Source organism: the organism of the source record quoted next, unplaced genomic scaffold (assembly GCF_019419815.1).
Source record: "Pyrus x bretschneideri cultivar Hongxiangsu unplaced genomic scaffold, Pyrus_bretschneideri_v1 Contig44, whole genome shotgun sequence".
NCBI classification, from domain to species: Eukaryota; Viridiplantae; Streptophyta; class Magnoliopsida; order Rosales; family Rosaceae; genus Pyrus; species Pyrus x bretschneideri.
Genome location: NW_025999768.1, coordinates 1845651 through 1862761, shown reverse-complemented (window position 1 = coordinate 1862761; position 17111 = coordinate 1845651). Strand labels below are relative to the sequence as shown.

The 17111-nt window shown below is 37.4% G+C and overlaps 1 protein-coding gene, 1 long non-coding RNA gene and 1 pseudogene across 5 annotated transcripts; 2 read left to right on the top strand and 1 right to left on the bottom strand.

The window, feature by feature from the left end:
- The first annotated feature begins 6003 nt into the window (after positions 1–6003).
- Positions 6004–8148, top strand: LOC103960669. Its single transcript, XR_669305.3, has 3 exons — positions 6004–6907; positions 7574–7663; positions 7890–8148. It is a non-coding gene; the product is annotated as an uncharacterized LOC103960669 (long non-coding RNA).
- A 2254-nt stretch (positions 8149–10402) lies between these two features.
- On the bottom strand, positions 10403–13608 carry LOC103939147 (annotated as a pseudogene).
- A 925-nt stretch (positions 13609–14533) lies between these two features.
- LOC103960724 (protein PGR-like) lies at positions 14534–16639 on the top strand. 4 transcript variants are annotated; one of them, XR_007251948.1, is made up of 4 exons: positions 14534–14764; positions 14849–15175; positions 15834–16071; positions 16156–16639. XR_007251948.1 is itself a non-coding variant. In XM_048567482.1 (3 exons), exons 2-3 carry the CDS (start codon positions 16043–16045, stop codon positions 16466–16468), a joined length of 336 nt encoding a protein of 111 aa, XP_048423439.1. In that variant the 5' UTR covers positions 14534–14764; positions 14849–16042; the 3' UTR covers positions 16469–16639. The 4 variants fall into 4 exon arrangements, 3 of the variants coding, with proteins under 3 accessions (XP_048423439.1, XP_048423437.1, XP_048423438.1); XM_048567482.1 differs by having other exon boundaries at positions 14849–16071; positions 16162–16639; XM_048567480.1 differs by having other exon boundaries at positions 14849–16071.
- The last annotated feature ends 472 nt before the right edge of the window (positions 16640–17111 follow it).

Below are 17111 nucleotides of genomic sequence, written 5' to 3'. Positions count from 1 at the left end.
AAGCTCCTTCAGTCAAGATTCAAGAAAAGCAGAAGTCATCCTCCACGTTTCACGTGAAAACGACATCCAAACGCGAAACATCTTCATGCCTTCGGCCCACCCAAACAAGACCAATATATCGACCTTTAACGCTACACATGAGGCGGACATTGTCCATTACATTGTAGGCGTTAATTTTGGACCCATTGGTCCTCATTCTCACAGAAGAGGAACCAATACCCTCTACGACGATGTTTCATGAGCAGAGCTAAAAAGATAAATTTAAACTACCTATTAATAAAATCTTGTTTGTTAATCAAAATTTTACAAAATTACCATTCTAATCTTGTAATCAAAACTGAACAAAAATAAAAAACATCAAAAATTAAGAAATTACATGCACCACAAATTTTGATGTTTTTTTACCCAAACCTCACATCCATGTAAACATAGCACATCCTATTCAAAACTAAAAACTAAATAAAAATATTGAGAAAGTTTTAACCCCACGTCTCCCACTTTGACGAGAAATTTTTTATTGTGACTGAAATACGAGTGATACACTATGTATTTTTATATAAGTGATGGGAAATTGTATTTTTTAAATTATTAACTTTTTAACACACATATCACACAATTTGTATAGTAACACATATTGCCTATCCCGTGTACCGGTCACATTGAAAAATCTCTCCACTTTGACACCCTCCTCTTTTTCCACGCCCAACTTTTTTTTGAAAAAGTTTTCATTTTACATTAAAAAAGTTGATAAATGTTTATAATAAAATAATAGATTTTTTTTTTTTTGAACAAAAATAAATTGTACATGAATAACGTGTGGGCATATGACTAATTTAGATAAACCAAATAAGAGTAATAGACATGAGACAGTGTTTCACCCTCCATAACCAATTTAGATAATCCAACACTACCCAAGGTACCCATTTACATTTAAAAAATGAATAGATTTTTAGCCCAATTATAAACCTTGCATTATCCACGTTGTTCGATTATATACATTTTTAAGTTCTAACACAAGAACCCAAAATATCGATTTTGGTCAGCCAATTTCAATGGCGTGAAATCATAGTGTCTTTTCTTTTATTGTCAAAGTGAAACTGTAGCTTCCAATATAAGAATTTTGGTGATTTAGCTACATTTGCACTAATTTACCAGAGTTTTTTCTTGTTATGTTATAATAGATACTTGTTTTGTAAGTCCAATAGAGTTTGTTACCGTTACCGACGATCGTGCTGCACTTGCTCTTAGTCATATTCGATGGAATACAACGTCTAAATTATTCTGGTGATGCATTAGCCAGACAAATCATAGATGGTGGTAGGGCTTTCTTAAGAGCATCTTCAATGAAGTCCTTATATAGGGACAACCACCGTATAAAATGAGTATAAAATAAATATAGGGACAAAATGGATCGGAAAGTGAGTTCTTAAAGTATAGGGACTCGCCGGATATTTGATGTATATACCCACATATAAGGACTATATATGGACTGAAATAGTGGACCCAATAGGACAATTTAAGTGGAAAGGCAAGTGTGAATCCCAGTCACATGGCCTTGTTTTTTTTTTTTTTTCCTTTTCAACCATTAAAATGGAGGGTCCAGATTGATTCTTGCTTTTCAATTTTTTTATCATTAAAAGATCAATGGTTCCAATTAAATAACCGTTTCGATTTAGGTTACTCTCTTATGTTGGCTTTCAAATTGTCTTTTTTTTTCTCTTTGAAAGGTTAACAATTTCAATTTGGGTCTCTCTCTGATGTTGTTCTCTCATCATTCCTATAAATATCAAATTATCTAACCAAAAACTTACTACAACTTCATCTCTTCTGCTCAGTTCACTCGTTTTAGTTACTTTTTTGTGAAAAAAACAATTGTTGCCAGAATTTAAAATTTTTTTTGCTAAAATGTTCACAAAAATATGTTATGAAACATAATGTTAAATTAATTCAAAATGTTAACATAAACAAAAAATGTGCACCTAATCAAATTGTCACATAAAATTGTAAAACCGCAAATTTAAGGATTCTAATATTCTTTAGGGACACAAAATTTTTTTTTAAGTCCTTAGATGAGTACTCAAAGGTAATTGTGGGAGTGCCTTTAAAGATGTTCTAAGGTAGACGGAAGTTCGGGTAAAGCGACTTCGCCTTACGAAAATATTGCATCAATGACTTAGTTTCTCGTTGTGTGCTCCACCACAAGGCTTATCGCCTTCCCCCCCCCCCTCAAGAGCTAATGTCTGGAAAAGAAATTGTGTCAGCAATCATTTCATATACAATGGAATTGACATAATCTAACAAGTGCAAGTACCTTCATGAATATGTCAAGATCTTCGTCGGGTATTATCCCCGCGCACTTTTCTTGCAAGCTCTACTAACATACCTATGATGACAAGTCAGCATATAAACAAGAACAATTCATACACAAACATGTTACCTCGCAAAGCTTATCATACTTGGTTCCAACACCTTGATGATGAGTCGATTTTATACTATATATTATTCCTTATTCTTGGTATATTTTGGTTATTATTTTGGTGAGATTTTGATGCTTTGTTATATATTTTTAATGTAGAACATGCGAACTTGTTTTGAGCTAAAACAAACGGTGGAATTTTTGAGTAATTCCAATTGGAGTGGGTTCATGAATCTGTTAGGAAGGTTGTAGCAAAATTTCATTATTTTATCTTGAAGCATCAGATCATGGCGAATTAATTTATGTTTAGCGTGCAGTGCTGGCAGATTGGGCTGCAGAGCTTATTTGCGACTTTTGAGCTGGAAGATGATGGATTTTGGACTTGGGCTCCACTTGGAACTTGAAGAGGAGGTCATAATCTTTAATTCGAGTCATTTTAGGCCTGTTTTGGAGCCCTGAATGTCCAGAAATGTGGCTATCTATTTGGTGGGCAGATTTCTTAGTCAGAATAGGAATGTAATTCCTAGTTATCCTTTTATTATTTTATTCCTAGTTTTTAGAAAACCTTTTCTAGTTAGGGTTTTATTTTCTAGTAGCATAAATATATGCTACTAGAACACACACATTATTTTGGAGAACTTCAGACTTTTTATTTTAAGGTGTTTTCAATCCTTTTCCTAGTTAATATATTTTCTTTAGTTTTTATTATGATTGTTTGTAACTAGTCATTTTGCTAGGGCGCAGCCACGAGCCTTAGCATGAATATGTGATTTTATTAATTTGCTTATGAATGGATGCATGCTTGCTTTGAATTATTAATCACCGAGATTAAACTGTCTAATTGTCTTAGTGATTTGTGACCATTAGGGTTTTTAGACAAGTAATTTGATGCAATTTTTGTTGGAACATCACTTTGAAATTGAAGAGGGCTTCTTGTGATTAGTAATTGTAAGTTCACTTATGGTGAACATCATGCTCTTAAGGGTTGCATGGTTTTTCAAAGGGTTTTCACCAAGCTTAATAAGTCTTGTATGTTTATATTTGATCTGAACATCACAGATGGGTTGCATGTTAGATATATATTTTCGCTTGAACATCATGAGGAAAATATGCATTAGGAAAACCTAACCTTCAAAGCATGTATGTAAAAATTCATAAGTAATTAGTAGAATTACAAAGGATTATTAATGGTGACGACAGAACCCTAGTATTTAAATTGTTTTCCAAAACCGTTTTCTTTTGCTTTCTTTAATTTGCCAATTATTTAATCGTTTTTATTTAAATTCGTTTTTATTATTTTAAATTCCAAAATCAACCTTTTCGGAACTTTGTTCAAAATAATTAACTAAGGATTAGTTTAAATACAAATTATTCATTCAATCCCTCTAGAAAACGACATTGCTTGAGCCGCTATATTATGATAACCTTGTACTCTTGCAAGTATTTTTAAGTGTTTTTATTTCTACTTTTGCAGATGGTAAAAACCCTATCCATGACTTAGTTCCTCGTTGTGTACTCCACCACAAGGCTTATCGACTTCCCCGCCCCCGCCCCCCGAGAGCTAATGACTGGAAAAGAAGTTGTGTCAGCAATCAATTCATATACAATGGAATTGACATAATCTAACAAGTGCAAGTACCTTCATGAATATGTCAAGATCTTCGTCGGGTATTATCCCCGCGCACTTTTCTCTTCTTGCAAGCTCTACTAACACACCTATGATGACAAGTCAGCATATAAACAAGAACGATTCATACACAAACATGTTACCTCGCAAAGCTTATCATACTTGGTTCCAACACCTTGACATTGTCCTGCAAACTCAAGAGTTTCCCTTACAGTCATCTCTGGCGCATCCCAATCCTGTTGTCTGACATAGGCAGATGTCCGCTGTGGGACAAACTCTTTCAAGCCATGTCCAATCTACGTGACCTTCCCTAACATCTTCGAAATAATCAAAGTACAAATGAGCAAGAGGAAATGTCGAACGGGGAAAGCAACTAGTAGAAAATCTGTCACTAAATCTGAAAAGTGCAGTGATTTCACAACATAAAAACTCAAAAAAGTAATGGAGTTACCTGCTAACCGGTTCCCAGCGTCCAGCAAGAGCCAATAGTAGCGTAGTCTTTCCGTAGCTTGGTGGACCAATAGTAATTTCACAACATGAGATGAACGTCTACTACTAACTGTGGAAAAAGTATATCCGGCTCAGAAATTGAATAATGGAGAAGCTTTGGAGCTCTTTAGTTGGCATGCCTTTGGAAATAGATGGCCTAACGAAGAATATATTGAACTCTCAAAAAAGGTTGTTTCTTATTGTGGACGTTTGCCACTAGCCCTTGAAGTTTTAGGTTCATTTTTGTTTAAAAGAACCATAGCAGAGTGGGAAAGTCAATTGGAGAATTTGGAAAGAACTTAGTTACAGGAACTAAGGTAGCCTGTGAAAGAGACGAAGAGAAGCACAATCATAGTCTGACTCGAATTCAACTGGCAGCTAGCCCCAAAGGCAGCCACGAGCAGCCCGCTCACCTATCAGAGATGAACCACATGTGTCGCAATGCAACATAGACGAGTAGAACACGGGGAAGAGCAACACAGACTTGAAGATCACCATTCGAGGCAACTAGAGTTTCCACTGGCTCAACAGAGGAAAATTTAGAAGGAAGTAAGGAGGCTCTTAGTTAAGCAACTGCGTGAATTCCGGCACATCAAAACCACTAACGAAGCACTCCGAAAGGACGTAGCCAACATAAGTAGGTTACCTTTCATTGACGAGATTGAGCAAACGGACCCACCTTGCAAGTTTATGATAGGATTAAAAGCACACCACAAAGTAGCACACAAATATCCTATTGATTTTCCTTATTAACACTAAGATTTGTCAATTGTAGCATATGAAAATAACGGTCTTTTCCGCAGAAAATTGTTTTATCTAACTACTTAAAATGTCACAAAAACTGGGTTACTGTCCCTACTGACCAGGCACCGAAAAATAATTATTAGACCGACTTATACTGATCTAAAGTCCATGAATTTTATAGGCAAACACTAGACACACAGAGCTACAGTCACACAAATTTTTGGGATTTTTGGAGTTGATTTGCTATTTAAATTAAATCGAACAAAAATAGAACAGAAACAGACTTCAAGTAGTTCACAAATTATTTGTCATAAGTCACAGAAAGAAGAAAAGGAATTTCGGTGGTGAAATTAGTTATAATTCTAGTTGCAGTTCCTGTGTATTGGTAGAGGCTCATAGTGATTAGGTTTCAGTCAGATTGTTGAAGCAAATTGTAGTTCTAACTTCCAAGTGTATAGTAGTTAATGCTAAAAAAATGTAAACTTTTGCATTATTTGTCAAGGATTGAAACTGTATTGTTAGATTGTCCTACAAGAAATTATGGTAATTGCGACACCTTTTCTATGACACACGATGTGGCCCTCGCAATAACTATTAAATTTCATTATTTTCTACGCGCTAAACTTTGGCGCTCTGTTGTTTGCGACAGGAATAAGTTCCGTCGCACACACCTCCATTGTGAATAAGTAGAAGGAAAAAAAAACACACACACACACACACACAACTGCATGCTCTCATCTTCCTCTCGCTCTCCGCCTCTCTCGTTCTCGTTCTTCGCCTATCTCCCTCTCTTCAAAGCATAGATCCTTCTTTGCCACTCTTGCCACAACCTCTGATGTTGAGACACAATTGAACCTGGCAAGGATTTATGTTCCTTGTTCCTCTCTCAAATCTCCCCTTTCCCTAACCCTAATATTTTTTGTCATCTCTCAGTTTTTTCTTTTGCTGCTAGAAATTTGAATTCAACCTTATCCCTTCTCATTCAGTAAGAATATTTGTGGAATTATCTTCTAATTTGTTTTTTCTTGGTGTTGTTTCATCATTTTTCCGCAAATTCCAGTCTTATCTATTCTCCATTAGTTCTCCCGTTGTTTAGGGTTTTTTTTGTCTTTTCTATGTTCAATTTCATCACTAATTGCTAATATTGTTGGAGGATTTTTTTGTAATTGGAGCTAGTCAAAGAAGTATGTTGGCTTGGTTTTGTTTATTTATTCTTTAGTGGCACTGGTAACTCAATTAGCAAGAGAAGCAAAAATTTGGGGGTGGATTAATTGGAGAAGGATGAGGAAGAAAGCATTGACGAATGCAGAGACAATGGCGGTGCTTTTGTGAAGAAGCACGGAGTGGTCAAAAATAGGTGAGATTTGTAGAGGAAAATGGAAGAACTGTTTGCAAAGGAATGGTGAATGATGAGTCGAAATTAGAGCAAGACGGAGGATAAAATGGAAAGCGGGCCTCTAAGAAAAGTGAGAATGGGGTGTAGTTTAAAGGTAGAAGATGAAGTGGGGCATTCTGATGACATCGATAGAGAGAAAGGTTTGCAAAGAAGCAAGAGAGTAGGTTATTTTCTTAGGGCCATAAAGGATCATACGAAGCAGGAAGAAAGAAAATTAAATAAGCAGTCCAAGAAAGTAAGTAATTTGTAAATTCCATGTTTATGTCATTTGTTGTCAATGTTGTGATTTATAATGTAATTGATCTGGTATGCATACATAACTAGTATTCTATGTTTATGTTGTCATTTGTTATGACTGTTGTATAAAAATCTATGTTTATGTCATTAGTTAACGAAATTGCTCAAGTTCACCGCAAAGAGTGTAAGAAGAAACGATTATGTATTCCTTGCATACATAATGCCGTGCATTAATTTGCTCTGTATCTTTTAATATTTCTGATTAATAACTTACTAAGATGTTGGGTTAATTGAGTTCGTTTTGTTAGAATGGCCACCACCTTTTGAAGTGAGTTGTCTGAGTAGAATCCAGTAAATGATGTTTGATTTGGTTTGGATATGATTTAAATATTTCAATGTGTTATGATATCATCCATATTCAACCATCATGTGTTTGTAGTCAGCTTCTTCTATTGATTCATGTATGTTAGACCATTAATTCTATTATTAGATTAAGAATTACTCCACTATTTATCTTCAAGAAATGTAGCTACTTTTGTGTTGTTTTGCTGTAATAACTTGGTCTGTATAAAAGGCTGATCTATGTTATAAATTGGTGTCTTACTGTTCCCCTCCATCTTTGTTTCTTGTGTTTTTTCCCCTTATTTTGTTCCTCTTTCCCTAGAAATTGGCTTGGTTGGGTAAAAGCTACTGCTAAAGTCGAGTGAAATCAGATGTTGCTGAGATGAGTTGCATCAAAATTCCACTATAACAGGTAATACATAAAATTTCTAGGTTGAGTTCCATTTCTTGATATGACATCCGGTTATTAGCTCAGTTATAGTTGTATCTGTGGTACTGAAATTGTTCTTACGAAAGTAATTGTACAAATGCTGGCGTTGTGCCGTTTGTTATAGTTGTATCAGTGGTCTGCAAGTTACTTTTGTTCCTTTGTCATTATTGATATCATTTTTGAGGTAGTAAATTCTTGTCAACTACAGAGACTGGAAGATGAAGAGGAGAGGCATAAAGTTTAGAACGAAAAACACTCAAGGCGATCTCTTGCTAGGTCCGACAGAGAAGCACTGGTCTGATGTTGTATTATAGACTATATAAATGTCTAATCATGTAAATATGTTTAATTACTCCAAATGAAATACATTACAATCTCAAAGATTTCAAATAAGTGTTTTTCATTTTGTAAATTATGAATTGTAACATTGATTTGAATTTCATTTTAGTTTGGAACCTGTAGTACAATTTCACATGAATTTTTTTTGTTGAAGCTGTTAAAAATAATGTCATTGGCGTCCAATTTGACGCCCAATATTTTTTTTAAAAACCTAGTGGCAATTATTTGCAATGCTCACTTGCCGTCGGAAGCCTATAGTAATAGTATTTGCAACGCGCTCATAGCATCGCATATAATCTACCAACATTTACGACCATAGTTATTGCGGAGCTTTTTGCAGATTTTGCAACGCGTTCTTACCGTCCCAAAAGGCCCTTTTTTGTAGTTTGGTATTTTGCTGATACTACATCGTGGATAGCCTATTCTCCGCACCAGATGGGAAGATATTAGCAACTGCGGCTGCAGATACAGAAGTTTTCTGGTCATCCTGTGAGTGTTATGCATTTGTATTCTCCTTTTTCAGTTATATTCTCCTATGGTGCCTAAACATTTGTACATACTTATATTCTGTTGAAATAGGAAAAATTATGTTCATGTCCAATTCTATACTTTTGCTTTAAAAAAGAAATTCTTTCTACATTCCATCTCATGTGTTTCCATTTTTCTCCCCACAGATCACTGATAGCTTGGAGCAAAGATGTTACAAGGATTTGCAAAACAAGCACTTTAGACCAGTTAAAGTGGTGCTATGCATTTATAGGAAGCTGTTATCTTTGCGTAAGGGGCAAATGTCAGTCTGAAGTAAGGATGGGCAACAACTATGGCAGGCGGGTAACCGCAGTTATTTACCCATAACTGTTTATGTTCATACCCGCATAACCGTTTACCCGTTGGGTAATTGTATAAACGGTTATACTCATACCCATAACCGTTTATAAACAGTTAACCATACTCATAACCGTGTACTCATTTAATCATAACCGTTTACCCGTTTTTGAACCTGTTTATCCTTTTTTTACCCAATTACCCCTGTTTCACCCTCTACATGTTTTTTTTTTTTAACAACTTGATATTTACAAAAGAAAAATTTGTCATAATTTTCATTTTCTAACAATTAAACACCATTATAGTCTCAGTCTTTGAAAGATAGTTTGGATAGGTATGATGCGAGGAATCAGAAGAGGGCGACAGAAGCGAGAGAGAGGGCAGAGTTGCTTGGAAGAGCTATATTAAACCCGAAATTCCTTTTAACATTTTGTTTACTGCTTTAGTGTGTGTGTGTGTGTATATAATATATATATATATAGTTTACTGCTTCAGTATCATGTATGCCTTCTAATTTTATATATGCAAAGAAAAATTTGTCATAATTTTCGTTTTCTAACAATTAAACACCGTTATAGTCTCAGTCTTTGAAAGATAGTTTGGATAGGTATGATGCGAGGAATCAGAAGAGGGCGACAGAAGCGAGAGAGAGGGCAGAGTTGCTTGGAAGAGCTATATTAAACCCGAAATTCCTTTTAACATTTTGTTTACTGCTTCAATGTGTGTGTGTGTGTGTGTGTGTGTATATATAGTTTACTGCTTCAGTATCATGTATGCCTTCTAATTTAATATATGCCTATGTTATATATATATATATATATGTATATATATTATAATATTCGGTCAGTTCGGGATTACCGAACCCTTTTAAAGAGGTGGCCGAATCGCAAGCCGAAACTTTCGGGATCGGTTCGGAGATGAGAGAGAGGGCAACAAGGAGGGAGAGATGAGCAGGGGATGGGGCATTTGAGACTCTAAGTTCGGCGAAGAGATTGAAAATTTAGGGTTTTTAATTTTTTTTTTTAATTTTACATATATTAAATTAAATGGGTAAATGGATATCCGTTATAACTGCGGGTAATAACCATAACCAATGGATACCCGTTATAACCTTGGGTAATAACCATAACCGATGGATACTCGTTATAACCGTGGGTAATACTCATAACCGCCCATTTAAATTTCACGGATAAACGATTATACCCATAACCGTTTGTTCGTCTAAACAATTACCCATAACCATAACCGCGAACTTAAATGAGCGGATAACTGTGGTTACCCAAACCCATGGGCATTCTGTCCATCCCTATTCTGAAGTAGCTTAATCTTGTCCCTTAGCCCTTCATTGATTCTAAATTTTCAGTCTGTTCATAACCAACATTTGTACAAAATTGTATAAAAGATCAATTATGCAAATTTGTTGTTTTATTCTTATATTACAATTTGTTTCCTCACAGAAAGAAAAAAAGAAATAAAAAAGAAAAAGAAATATGATATTCTAATCTGGAGGCAATCGAGGTTTGCCACCAAATGGAATGGTGTTCTCTAGCCCAAATTCTAGTACCCAAACCTTATAGATAAACGAGGGAGGTTCAACCTAAAAACGGAAGGTGGTACACGTCTTATGGCTGTATCCTCTGCTTCAAGTATTTCCAAAGATTCCATCTCCCCTATATCCACATGCAATTCACTGAATTGCCGACAATTATTAAGACAAAGAGTCTTAACAGATTTCGACGTATAGAATCCCCTTGGAAGAGAAATAAGACTGTAACAGTTTCTAAGGTTTACGAAAGAGAGATTTTCAAGCTGACCAATGAGGGGTTGAATCTCGGACAGCCTATCACAGTTTTCCAATATCAACTCTTTAAGATCTGGGACCTGTGAAAAGTCCAGTGATTTTTTTAAGGATTTAGAATGACTGAGATTTATGAATTTCAACATCTCTAACGACTGTTGCAGAAAACCAAAGAAAAAGTAAAATTAATATCCAAAGGGAAGATGTCATAAAAAAATTTAAAAAAAGAAGGAAATCCAAAAACAAATAGAAATAGAACATGATCATGTGTAATTGATTGTACCTTGGAACCCTCCCAAACTTGTACCAGTTTGCTCCACTGCATATCTATAAAAACTAGGTTATCTTGACTAAAAAAGTCATCTGGTACGGACTCCGAATGGCATCTATACCAGCGCAACCACATTAACTCTTTGGAAAGATGTTTGTATTCTCCATTGAGATGTACGTGGTATAGCTGGAGAAATTTCAATTTCTTCATTTTGGCAAATGCTACTGTACTGAGACTAGCATTGTTCGAGCTTTGGAAATCGATAATTAGTCCTACAACTTCTTCAGTTTCCCCCTTTTGATTTTTGAACAAATCTTCAGTTTCCTGTTAAAGAAAAGGTTATACTGAGTAAGAAAAAGGATAATCTGCATATAATTTGACGTGATTTTGCCTAATTGAGCTTCTTAATGCAAATGCATATATTTACAAGTGAATGTCGTTTAATTTATAATAGACATACTGTATGTTACTGTTGACCCTAAAAATTACAAAGCCTACGTGGCGCGCAGGCCGAGTAACTAATGAGCTAACTACGTCCTTCGGTTGAATGCGGGGCGTGCCAACTCGTCGGCCGAGCTCGGCCGAGGAGTAAAATGTGATGTTGTCGCGTTGGGTGCGCTATTGACTTCTGTACCTTGCGATTGCGACCGAGGAAGGAACGCTCTCGGCCTCTGGGTTCTATAGCCTGAAGACAAGGCTACTAATTCTACAGAGTTCACAAGTCGTCGGACCCTGATTCGGTCACTGTGATTATATTCGTAAGAGTATAAGCGCGCCGAATCGAGACCAAACTATATGGGCACAGGTACTCGAATGTGATGTATGTCTTGATGGTAAACGTAGTTCGGCCGTCGGAATGCCGAACCCTGAAACTTACTTGCGAGTATCCAATCATAAACTCACTCGGCGTCCAATACGCCGAGCAATGCAATTCGTAACACCCAACTATGCCGAAAAGGCTTAGTCAGATGACCTCTACCAACAAAGGTTCGAAAACCCTTCTCGGCCGAGACTTAGATAGATAATCGGTCGACCTCGACGCAGTGCTGTTTATCCAAACTGAAGGTGTTTCTCGGTCGGCTGATTCTGCGGCAGCAGTGCTGTTTATCCAAACTGAAGGTGCTCACCGGTTGCTTCCACAGTGCTGTTTATCCAAACTGAAGGTGTGTCGGCAGGAAAAGAAAAGAAAAATCTCAAGGTGTTTGAGAGGTTTTGCGCAGGGCAATTGTGTGCTGATGTTGAAGGTCCTTTCTATTACGTGATTTCTTGTATTTATAGCACCCAATTCCTTGAGATCAATTCGCGTTCTGATTCAGATTAGGAGTCCTTGTCCCATTTCACCTCTGACTCGGATAATCCAACTCCTACTGGGATTCTGAATTTTCCTCCCTTTTGGGGTTTTATTCCTCGTTGGTCGAGAATCCTGATCACACCAGGATTTCCTTGACCTTTCCTATTCATCTGGACTACTTAGGATAGGATCTGGCCGACCTTGCCAACTGGCCCAAGTTTCATTATTCGGCCCATAGTATTTGTCATTACATTGGGTCCAGCGCATCCTGCTACTCGGCCCAATAATATTTTGGGCCCAAACAGTTACATATATGCTTTTCTTGTAAGATGCAATAATCCAAAATTTTATCGGAAATGTACTTATAATTCATTTGTCAATACGTCTGTGACCTCTCGAAGATTCCACAACCTACTCCATTTTCCAGGGTGATCCGGGAATTTTTTAGAAATGATTTCTCTAGCCATTTCTTGAATCAAATCATGCATATTCAATACATTGCGTTCAATAGTTATAAGGCAGTGTTCATAAAGAATGCTAATATCTATTGTTCCATCTAATACTTTTGCGACATATTCCTTGCTCCATCCAATAAAGAAACAAGATATGTCAAGGAATATAACCTTCTGCGAATCATCTAGCCCTTCAAAGCTTATTCTTAGTCGTTTTATTGTCTCTCTATCTGGAATTTTTTTTTAATTTCTCCAAATGACTTTCCCATTCTGCTTTGGTTCTCAGCTTCAAAAAAGAACCTAAAACTTTAAGGGTTAGTGGCAAACCTTTGCAGTAAGAAACAACCTTTTTTGGGAGTTGACAATAATTTTCGTTAGGCCAACTCTTTCCAAAAGCATGCCAACTAAAGAGCTCCAAAGCTTCTTCATCATTCAATTTCTGAGCTGGATATATCCCATCCACTTTCTTTAATAAATGTTTATCTCATGTCGTTATGATAATTCTACTTCCTGGACCAAACCAATTGTGATTTCCAACTATTGCATCCAGTTGATCCTCTTTATGTATGTTGTCCATGATGACAAGTACCTTTCTATGTCCACATTATAGTTTTATCTGACTGATACCATGATCAACACTACTTATTTCAGCCATCTTTGCCAAGATGTCATACATAAGTGTTTTTTGCAAATCAACCAGACCGTCTGGTTTACTTGTAGTGTCCCTGACGCTGGAAAGGAAACTTTTGAATTGGAACCCACCATGAATTTGGTTATAAATGGCGTTGGCAATTGTTGTTTTGCCAATCCACCCATCCTCCAAATTCCAACCATGCGAACAACATCCGATTCACCGCATGAAAGAAGAGTGATAACAACTTGAACGCGACAATTGATTCCAACCGGGTGCTTGGCCACATCAAATTCGTTTGTAATTGGAAGCCATTTCATAACATTCTTGTCAACAATTTCTCTAATATACTCTACTTCGCGCCTGAAAATTGAATTTTTCACTGACCATCACATTGCAGGATTTCAGAGCGTCAGTTTGGGGTTAGTCTTGAAATACTGTCGTGGCTTTCACTACCTTTACATTGCATGATGTCAACGTGTGAGTAGTCTCGAAATACCGTCACAGCTAGGGTAACAAGTCTTTCTTCATATGTATATAGCCTATATGATATAGGTAATGTTAGGAAGACTAAATTTGTGAACAACATTTTGTAAACTAAATGATATAAAAATTGATGATTAAGTTATTACTCAAGAATTGATAATGCTCATTCTTATTGGAAGTTTGTAAATTTGTGTACAAATTTAATCTTCCTACTGACTATTTCTGTCGGATAGGATAAATAGCCACCGGATAGTACTGACTAAATTAGTCGGGTGTTTGGTGCAGTATCGGACTAGTGACCGTATTATTTATACTGTGTTTGATATTATACTAGATAGGAGGCATCAAACTTTAAAAAAAAAAAAATTTAAAAAATGAAATCATTTTTTTGTTCCCAGGTCTCTTCGCACCCCCCAAACATCCTCCCTCTCTCTCCCTTCTTCTTCCCCGACGATAGAAGAATCCCAAATAATTGTTCCCCAGCTCTCTCCGCCACACCCCCCAAACTCCCTCCCTTTCTCTCCCATATTCTTCTTCCCCGACTAAATAATCCAAACGTTTTGGTTGGTTTTATTAAGCGGGTGTATACCGTATTATCCTATCCGACCGGTTAAATTAATCCGGTGCTTATTTAGTACGAGTGAACGCCAAACACCCGGGTCCGTATAACTAATCCTATCCGATCCTTTATCCGATCTACCAAACAGGGCATGTTAAACATCATTAGGCGCAGTGCATAATGAACACAATGAACACAAATTCTTCCCCATTCCACCCTTTGTTTCCTTCTTTCCCACCATAATCCCGAAACTTAATCACAAGTTTAGAGCTATAAGCATGGATAAACTCCTAATCCGACCCCTAATCGCGGTCCTAATCTCGTTGTTGATCCCCGCCAGGTCCTACCGACGAAAATCACTCGACCCCTCAGGGCCCAGGGGCAATCGCGGGTTTTGCCGTCATGACCATCCACATTGCCGTCGGATACAGGTATCAAATTTTCTTTCCACTTTCTTTCATTTTCTCGGCATCCAAATAGCCTTATTATTGCTAACACACTTTTGCTCCTCGAAGATACGGATCTCTTCTGCTGGTGTTCTTCTTCACATCGTCGAAGCTGACGAAGGTCGGGGAAGACAAGAAGCGGCGCGTCGATGCCGACTTCAGAGAGGGTGGGCAGAGGAATTGGGTGCAGGTCTTATCCAACAGTGGGATTGCGTCCATCTTGGTTCCGGTTCTCTGGGCAAAATCGGGATTGCAGGAGAAATGGTTGGACTCGGACGACTCGTTTCTTGTTACATCGCTTGTTGGTGGGGCTATTGGTCACTATGCTTGTAGCAATGGCGACACTTGGTCTTCTGGGCTGGGAGTGCCCAGCCTCGATTGATTACGACTCTCAAGGTTTGTATGATCAGCTCGATTTTAGCATTTTGTCACTTGGGTTAAGCTAGATTTTTGAAAAGTTTCAATTTTTTTTCTTTCCCAATCTTGTTCCGCTTTGCTGCATGTGCCCGCATTTCTATTGATATTTTGAGCTGGAGAAACTTACATAACGGGATGTTATTGTGGCGGTATTTAAATCTAATAACTCACAATCATTTTGGAAAGTTAAAATGAATGGCTAAGCGTGATTGAGCTGCGTTACCTACCTGGCATCCCGGTGTAGGTAAATTTCTCATTCGTACTTAATAATCAAAGTCTTGGCTAGAAAACGTTTCCTTAAACTCGATAAATAGTTCAATTATCATATGAACACACAAACATATGTATCATTATTTTTTTCGCAGTTCCCTGTCGTCTCACATCTTTCTTTTAAAAGCCTAGTTACGTTCGTGCCGTTGCTTATGAGTGTTAATTGTGCATCTTTTTATTCTTTGAACTGCTCTAAAGAATACCGATCGCCTTATAGACTAAGGGTATCAAGTATTTGTTCTGTCATGATTGGGATTTATAGAGTTTTGGGGAATGTATTGGTCAAGCTTGAACAAAATGAAATTATCTGGCTGCTTGAATACGTAGACTATGGATACTATTTTGGGTTTCCACATTGTATTGGCAGCCTGTTCAGAAGGGTACCAATGGCGGAGTTACAAAAGCGGGACTACTGGCAGCTACAGGCGCTGTTATCGGACTGACATTTGTGGTTTTTGGATTTCTCACTACAAAATGCGCATATGATGTAGCACTGAAGCAGTTGTTGGTGATACCTATTTCTACTCCTGACGAAAATCACTCGACCCCTCAGGGGCAATCGCGGGTTTTGCCGTCATGACCATCCACATTGCCGTCGGATACAGGTATCAAATTTTCTTTCCACTTTCTTTCATTTTCTCGGCATCCAAATAGCCTTATTATTGCTAACACACTTTTGCTCCTCGAAGATACAGATCTCTGCTGCTGGTGTTCTTCTTCACATCGTCGAAGCTGACCAAGGTCGGGGAGGACAAGAAGCGGCGTGTCGATGCCGACTTCAGAGAGGGTGGGCAGAGGAATTGGGTGCAGCTCTTATCCAACAGTGGGATTGCGTCGATCTTGGTTCTGGTTCTCGGGGCAAAATCGGGATTGCAGGAGAAATGCTTGGACTCGGACGACTCGTTTCTTGTTACATCGCTTGTTGGTGGGGTTATTGGTCACTACGCTTGTAGCAATGGCGACACTTGGCCTTCTGAGCTGGGAGTGCTCAGCCTCGATTGATTACGACTCTCAAGGTTTGTATGATCAGCTCGATTTTAGCATTTTGTCGCTTGGGTTAAGCTAGATTTTTGAAAAGTTCGATTTTTTTTTTTTGGGACACTTTGTATGATCAATTCGTTTCTTGTTACCTCATTTTACTGTTAATATATTTCCACATCAGCATCTTAGGTACGTTCTCGACATCTTGAAAACTTTTCTAAACTGGTTAATGTTAGTTAATTGTGTTAATTTGCACCCACACTCACGAAAAGTGTGAGGGGGTAACATGAGGTATAGTTCGAGTGTGGGTGTTAATTCCCAACCTCAATCGGTACATTCTCGTCGTCTTGAATTTTTTTCTAAACTGGTTAATGTTAATTAATAGTGTTAATTTGCACCCACACTCACGAGAAGTGTGAGGGGTAACATGAGGTATCATTCGGGCATTCTTCATTTTGCTAAGTAAAGTAAATAGCTTGGTAGCTCAACTTCGAGCCAAAAATAAGGGGGATCTAAAGAAACTACACCTTCAACAATGGAAGGACAAGTTCTCTGAACTAAAAAAATGTAGCCAATGCAAACAGTATTGTAACCTGTGCTCTGTAGCTCAACTTCTAAATTTCTAAATAAAAACAAACCAAATTTGAATACATAAAATAGAAGC